Source organism: Podarcis tiliguerta (assembly GCF_965153285.1).
Source record: "Podarcis tiliguerta genome assembly, chromosome: 3".
Taxonomy (NCBI): Eukaryota; Metazoa; Chordata; class Lepidosauria; order Squamata; family Lacertidae; genus Podarcis; species Podarcis tiliguerta.
Window position 1 is genome coordinate 57,178,967 of NC_139536.1, and position 8,041 is coordinate 57,187,007.

General features: G+C 39.9%; 1 protein-coding gene across 3 annotated transcripts in view; it reads left to right on the forward strand.

The window, feature by feature from the left end:
• EPM2A (EPM2A glucan phosphatase, laforin) overlaps positions 1–7,599 on the forward strand; it is a 51,901-nt gene extending 44,302 nt beyond the window's left edge. For all 3 annotated transcript variants that reach the window (XM_083435095.1, XM_083435094.1, XM_083435093.1), the window contains exons 3-4: positions 2,823–3,064; positions 6,215–7,599. In XM_083435095.1, the coding sequence (XP_083291221.1) occupies positions 2,823–3,064; positions 6,215–6,489 (517 nt within the window). In that variant the 3' untranslated portion in view covers positions 6,490–7,599. The remainder of the gene's footprint in view (positions 1–2,822; positions 3,065–6,214) is intronic.
• Positions 7,600–8,041: the final 442 nt, after the last annotated feature.

Sequence of the window (8,041 nt, forward strand, 5' to 3'; positions counted from 1 at the left end):
AATTGGCCACAAAACCTACTAATTCAGCTTTTGGTGGGGGAGATCACTGAGACCCCAGTCGAATCTACAAATGTTTGTAAGTAGCCTGCACCCTCACTTCACCAGGTTGCCAGACTTAATGCCAACTTTCAATCAAATAAGTTTTGAAAACACTTTTTGTGATTAAAAACTCTGAGGTCAGTTAGAACCCCCCCCCCATACCATTTGTGTAGCGTTTTGTACATTATAGAGATCATACTGTAGTGGTTAGAGTGTTGGACTAGGATCTGGGAGACCAGGGATCAAATCCCCACTCAGCCATGAAGCTCTCTAGATGACCATGGGACAGTCATTGTCTCTCAGCCTAACCTACTTCACAGGGTTGCTGTGACAATAAGAAGAAGAAGAAGAAGAAGAGTAGTTTGGATTTGATATCCTGCCTTATCACTACCCGAAGGAGTCTCAAAGCGGCTAACCATCTCCTTTCCCTTCCTCCCCCACAACAAACACTCTGTGAGGTGAGTGAGGCTGAGAGACTTCAAAGAAGTGTGACTGGCCCAAGGTCACCCAGCAGCTGCATGTGGAGGAGCAGGGAAGCGAACCCGGTTCACCAGATTAGGAGTCTACCGCTCTTAACCACTACACCACACTGGGAGGGGGAGCCAGAACAGCCTGATTTTGGAGGAATCTAGCCAGAACAGATATTTCTTCTCGGTACACAAATGTAGGGAATCAGCCCTTTAAAAATGACCATATGAACTAAAAGCCATGAGACAAACAGGTAAGGTCAATTTTCTTTCTATTTGATAAGATTTTATTGTTTACGTTAATAATGCAGAACATAACCAATTTCACCCTACCCCGATCTATAAATGGCTGTGGATAATACAGTAAAACAGGAAGATGTGTAGAGCTTTACAAACTGAAAATGAAGCTCATCTCCTTGGAATATAAGGGTTAACCATATCAGTGGTGTTTTTATTTATGTATATTTGTTATAATTTCTATTGTATCAAAAGTCTGGAATGTATTACTGAAATCTATGGTCCCTCTTTGTCTCTGCTTCAATATTTTCCATCTGTTTTATGTGATGGTTTTCTTCTATGCTTGATTTTACTTTTCAGTATAAAATAAACAAACAAATAGGGGGAGAATTGTTTATGCCACTTTGAGCTCTTTGGGAGGAAAAGTGTGATGCAATGTAAAAATAAGTAAATAATGTAGTGAGGTATTGTTGACCCCAATGATTTATATGTAAAAGGAAGGTCTTACTGAAGGCTTAAAACAACAACAACAAACATTGCAAACAATGGCATGTTTCATAACTTCCACCAGGTATTTGATTGATTTATTACTTGAGCTACAGTTATCTTGATACTGGGTTGGTACAATCAATATTTCAACTGAGCACAGTCTGTTTTACTATACCTTATAGAGGGAGAATATTCAGTATTTAATACGATTGTCACAACTATGTGGAAGCAGAGCCCACACATTCTAGAGAGATAAATTTAATGGAGGAATTAAACTTCTCTCATTAAAGCACAGTCAAATGAACCAACTCTTTAAGGCAGATTTTGTAAAAACAGAATGGTAAAAATTGCTGTTATAACTTATGCTGGCAGTCCTCATGACAGCTTTGCTTGTTTAACAAGTATGTCATATTGTAGTGCTCACATCAATTATCCATATAAAAGGCTTTTCTGCTGCAAATGTAGAAAGACTTTCTTTGAGAGTTTCTAAAGCTGTTAGCTCTTGATGTCAAGAACACTGTTTTCCTTCTGCATGAATGGCTGCTAGAATACTGTTAGTGTTAATGGAGCACAAATGATAATCAATGGGACACTGCTTTATAATATCCAAACTAATTCTATTGCAGGCTCACAAGCCAATCCTAACTGTAAAAAGCTGGGGTCAATTCCACTGTCATAAGGCATGCTGGTGTAAGTTACCCCATTCCAAACTCTGTGCAGGCAGAATGTGACTTGCCACACCGGTGAGATGTCTGTGGAGAGCAACGGCTTCCTTTTCCCCACCAGCACTGTCTCGATTTGTGTGTCTACCTGCCTGAATGTGTGTATGAGTCTGCCAGCCTGAGTGAATGTCTGTATGAGCATGTAATGAGCATGTAGTGTGGAAGTGTCAGGCGGCAGAGAAACAACTCCCACGGCAGGTTGCCGGGAATGGATAAGACAAGGAAAAGTTCTTACCACCTGCTTTTTTATTCAATATTTACAGAGAGAGGCTTGGGATGCAGCCTCTTAGAATAATGGTGTTGTCCCGAGTGACTCTCTGCCCCCTTTTTCTCCCACTTCCTCATTTGTCACCATCTCCCCTACGGGTGGCACTGAGGGCCTTTTGCTGCTGAGCCCTTTGCTCTCCTACTTTCAAGGCTTGCCAGGTTCTGGGAGAGGGGTGGGGTCTGGAATGCTTTCTAAAGACACTGCGTCTGTCAGCTGTTGCCCTCCTGGTGCTTCCTCCTCCTCTTCCTCCTCCTCCTCTCCCATTATTTCCCAGCTTTTGTGCTCATCTGCTTCTGAGCTGTGACTTCCCTCAAACCCTTGTTGTAATTCTGAACTGTCTTCTTCTCTGGGAGGGTCAGGCTGAGGAGGCAGTCTCCGCCATTCCTTCTCTGCCCAGCAAGTGACGGTGTGGGCCATGTACACTTCAGCTATTCATACTTTGGCTGGCTGTCAGTGCAGATCTTGAGCCAAAAGTGGTTAGCTACCCCAGCTGTACAGGCGGCATAGGTGTCCTGCCATTGCAGCCATAAACCCATCTGTCCTTTCTATGTATTTTTATCATGTTACCGGTTTATAGAAAGTCTTTTTTTTTCTTTTCAGAATTTTGCCAAATATATGGTTAGGAAGTTGCCCTCGACAAGTGGAGCATGTGACCGTAAAGCTAAAACGAGAGTTGGGCATTACAGCTGTAATGAACTTCCAGACTGAATGGGACGTTGTTCAGAATTCCTGGGGATGTAATCGCTATTCTGAACCTATGAGTCCAGAAGTTCTCATGAAGCTGTATAAAGAAGAAGGCCTTGCTTATGTCTGGATGCCAACACCAGACATGAGTACTGAAGGTAATATTCACATTCTGCCATGAGTTAGAATAACTTGAAGAAGAAGAAAAACATTCAGGAAAAGATATGCATTGTGTGAAAGGTTAGCATCAGCTTTCACACGGCTTCACAAATTACTTGCTGTTATCTTCCAGGCAATTTGCTGCCATGGCACACCATATGCCTAGAGATAGAGATCAGAGTGTTCTATGGATTTAGCAAGCAGCTCTCATATATAAAAAACTTGTTTAAATTGTGCTTGCTCTTAACTGCATTGAGCAATCTTGAAATACGCTGAATACGCTTGATGTTCAACAGTACCTGAAAGAAAGCTCTATCCTTATTACTGAGATTAATAATATGATGATGATGATAATGAAGATAAGCAATCATATATACCCAATAAATTAAAAGTTGCTTTTATCAGTAGTACTCAAAATATACAGGGATTTATTTCATAATCTGAAGTTTTCCCACATATATAAAAAAGTACACCATCACGATTGATCTCAAAGGTAGCACATACTTTCCCCCATCTAGGGATGTGGAAGGGGAAAGTACAGTGGTGCCTCGCAAGACGAAATTAATTCGTTCTGCGGGTTTTTTTCGTTCTACGAGTTTTTTCATCTTGCGAAGCACCAATGTGTATTGATGGTTTCCCATAGTGGTACCGTCTTGCGAGGTACCACTGTATTCATTTCACATTTAATGCAAATCTATCTAATATGAAGCAAAACAGAGACACCCTTCAAAATTTATACTTCTCTGAATTTTGCAATAAAGTTTTCCAGCCAAGTAATGTGTACAAGAATGTATATATTAGAGTAATATATCAGTGGAAAATAATATTCCAAAATGCATTATATTAGGGGAAATTGCTTTGCAAAAATGCATGCAAAAATGTGTATATTAGGAGAAAGTCACACTACAATGCTGGTGAGTTTTCAGGATGATTTCTTTTTTTAAAAAAGGTTTGCAAGTTGATGCGGGAATGTGGAAACCTGAACTTAAAATTAGAAAAATAAGTACCAGAGAAACTGAAACGGAAATATTCACCCATCCCTCCTCACATCAAATATTACCCTTTGCCCCAGGAACTAGATGTGCCAAAAAAGTCAAAGAATCACATTTGATACTGGTCACTCAGAGTGACTTTAATGCATCGGAAGCATTCTGCTCCCCACAAAAGTTCATGTCACAAAAATCTTTTGCTTCTGATGCAACACACTAGATCGCTACCCCTCATGAATTTCAAATTACTTTGTGATGAAGACAATTACACTTTTGTTTTTAATGTTCCAGGAATAGCTTCTAGGCAAAATCAATATACTTCCATAATGGTCTTCATGTTTGTGTTGTTCCAAGTCACAGTGCTTGAACATTTTTCAATTTATTTACTACCTATTACAATATTTGTGCCCTGCCTTTTTGAACCAAAAGGACTTGCAAAGTGCCTAGCGACGAAAGATGAAAAAATACACAATGAAAACCGTAACTACAACTACAACTTAATAGCAAGAATTAATAAAATTAAATTAGCCAGCAGTAAGCAAAAGAACAAGAGCCAACAAAAGAAATAAACCTTGCAGGAGGATCACTTCAAATTCAATGTGCCCCAAACTTGCCCTGAAAAAGGCCAGCTCTTACCTGGAGATTAAAACTGCATGAAAACCATCTAAAGCCAATTTAAAGCACCCCCCCCCAAAAAAAAAGAATCATGGGAACTGTAGAGTACCTCTCAGATCTACAGTTTCCAACACCCTTAACAAAATACCATGTTGGAGATCATAGTTGGGATGTAAGACAATTTTTAATATTTATTGTTAACCTGAGTGCTTGGGATAGTTGAAGTGCACAGGGTAGTAGTCACTCTTGTACGAGAAGCAAGAAGGCAAAAGCGAATGAAGAGTCATCAACTCTAATCCCACCCACCCACCCATCCTTATCCCTCCACATCAGGTAAAAGCCACCTACAGTGGGTGGTGGCCTTTATGAAATGACTTCAAAGTCTGGTTATTGTCTTTTTTTTTTTTTAGTATGTGCAGTTTTCATATGTTCTTGAGTTACAGTCACAACAAAAAGTAGTCCATTATTACCTCTTGTGAACACATTATTTTCCCAATTCAAAAGGAACAGTTTGGTCTTCTCCACATCATTAGAACCAACCTCCAGGCAGTTGCCAAAGGGCAGTGTCAAGTTACGCTGGCCATTTCAAGGAGTGGGTGCTATAAAGGTTTTTTGCCCTCTTCCTTACTTGACATTTTTCTTCCCATTTTCTCGTTGGCAGAGGGAATTAGATTTCTTCATCCTTATTAGTTGGGCTGAATCTTTTATTAAAGGATCATCCTGGAAAACAGGACAAAGGGAATGAGAAAATCTCTCTACTTATAGCCTTCTTAGAAGACCATTGCATTATATGTTAAGTGGAAGTATGGAAAACAAGGAAGTATTTGGTTATGGAGCAGCATTGGCAAAATATGGGGGCAAAATACAGAAGGGCAGTTGCTGGATGCTTGTTCCTGCACACAGTGACCTATCATATCCCACAGCAGTACAGCTGCATACCAAAACCTGTTTGTGTAGGCAAAACATTGCCTCTGCATTGGGGTGAACACACTCATTATATATAATCAGTTTTTGAGGTCTCTGTTTCTCTTTCTTTACCTGTGTCTTTTGTCCGACTTAGACTTTACTTTTAGCCCTTCATGCCCTGTCTTTTCTTATACATAGAATTGTACTCAGGAAGGCTATACTGTACCTGAGAATAAGGTTGGCTACAACTCATGGTTAGCAAAGAGAAAGCTTACCCACAAACTCAGGTTTAGACGACACACTCAACTAAACCTTTAAGGGTCACTAGTGTCAGTAGCATTAAGCAACTTATGTGAACTGTGGTCAGAGTCCTAGATAGGGATCAGACTGAGGACACACAGGCTGAAGAACTCCTGATCAATTGCTGTTTCTGCTAGTCTCTGACCTCTCACTGTAAAGCAGTTATTTTATTACAGTTCACAAAGGTAAAAGAGCAATCATGTTTCACCAGTGAAAATCCTCACAAGCTAAATATGACCATACCTAGAACTAAGGCACAACACAAACCGCTACCAGTGTTTCTAACTTGTGAGTGTGGGGTTGTCATGCATTTGACAGTTGTCCTGTTTCTAATTCTAGGTAGAGTCCAAATGTTGCCTCAGGCTGTCTGTCTTCTCCACGGGCTACTGGAGAACGGGCACAATGTCTATGTTCATTGCAATGCAGGCGTTGGCAGGTCCACAGCTGCAGTCTGCGGCTGGTTAAAATATGTGCTAGGATGGAACTTGAGGAAAGTGCAGTATTTTGTGGCCTCCAGGAGAGCAGCTGTCTACATCGATGAAGAAGCTCTGGTGCGTGCCGAGGAGGATTTCTTTCAGAAATTTGGACCTCTTCGCTCCTCATGCAAGCCTTAGCAAGAAAAAGAGAACGTCGCTAGAAGTGTTGCCAAACCCAAGCATTTGAGGAATTGTGAAACTGGCTCCAAAAACAGAATCACTGCCTGAGGAAACGGTGGGATGATGGTGATAACGGTGAAGAAGTCTTCTGAGTCTTATCTTTCATATGTTGCTTTTTCTTTCTCTCTGAAACAATTAAGCAAAATGGCTTTGATTCAGCTGAATGTGTGTGCAGCAGTCAGGGCTATGATTGTGCAGCTTTGTTGGAAAAGGTGTAATCACATTGATTAGCTGCTTGGCACATTGATTAGCTGTTTGGGGAGGGGAAGCCGCTGGAATTAAATCCATCTTTCCTCCTTTCCTCCACAAACACCACTGTAGATTTTGTAACAGGACTCCACATACAGAGCCCTGGCAGCTGGACCAATAGAGGAGCTGCAAGTTTAGAACTTGATTGTGCATTTAGTTACATCATCCAGCTAAAGATAAGCATGTATGTCCCCTAGCTGGATCAGGGCAAAATTCCTCTAAACTTCCTAGTCATTGGATACCCATACATAAGATTCTTATACAATATCAGGCATGGGTGAATGATGCAAAGAATTAAAAGAGAAACACTTGGGATAGAAAGAAGTCAGAATGGATCGGAACACAAGCTGTTACAAACTAAAAAATCATTTCCCCCACACCTGGGCAATTTGGATTATTTGGTCATATCAAAGGGAGCCTTTAGCACAGTCTTTGGAAAATAGAAGTTGTAGTGAAATAAAATTTTAAAGAAAAATAAAAAGCGGGGGTATTACTCTTGTCTGCATTGGCATATTTGTTTCTAATGTACGGGCAAACCTTTATCTTATGATGTGTATAATGTTTTTAGATTTTAACTGATTTTTAAAAGCAATATATTTATATGATCTGAAGAAAAACCAGAGGATAGAGAAGCCAGGAATATTGTTGGAAATGATTTCTTAAGGTCCTCAGGAATGTCTCCTTTATATCTTTATTTGATCATTTGCATTTATGTTTGGATCATTATCTTATATTTTTGTGTATTAAGCATGTATAATGTGGTTTATCAATAATTAAGTAAAAAGTAAAATAAATAAAAAATAAACTTTTAAAGCTTAAGTTCTAATCCACTTAGTATATTTCAAATCCTGCAGGATCCCACCCCTCACACTCACTAGTCTCTTATAGGGCTAGTCTGCATGGCAAAACAGTTTTCTGATGATGACATTTGCTGGTTTGGAACAACAGTGGCTATGGCTCTTCGTGTGTGAGGTCAGTAATGGGTGTGGAGAGCTTAATCAGAGAAAGGAAAGGGATGAGATTGAAAGAAAGAAAAATACAAGGAAATTATAGGGAAAGACAGAAAAGTAAAAGAGAAAAGAAAGTGGATCACTGCAGGCTCCTAAAATTGACAGTTGCATCTGGCAGTAGTATTGAGCCACACTTACACCTCCACCAAAAGCCATATAAAATGATATGTGGCACAGTGGCAAGCTTATCTATAGCATCCTACTTTGCTTTTCTTTGTTTCTAAACATATCTTCTAGTGCACCCTATGCAT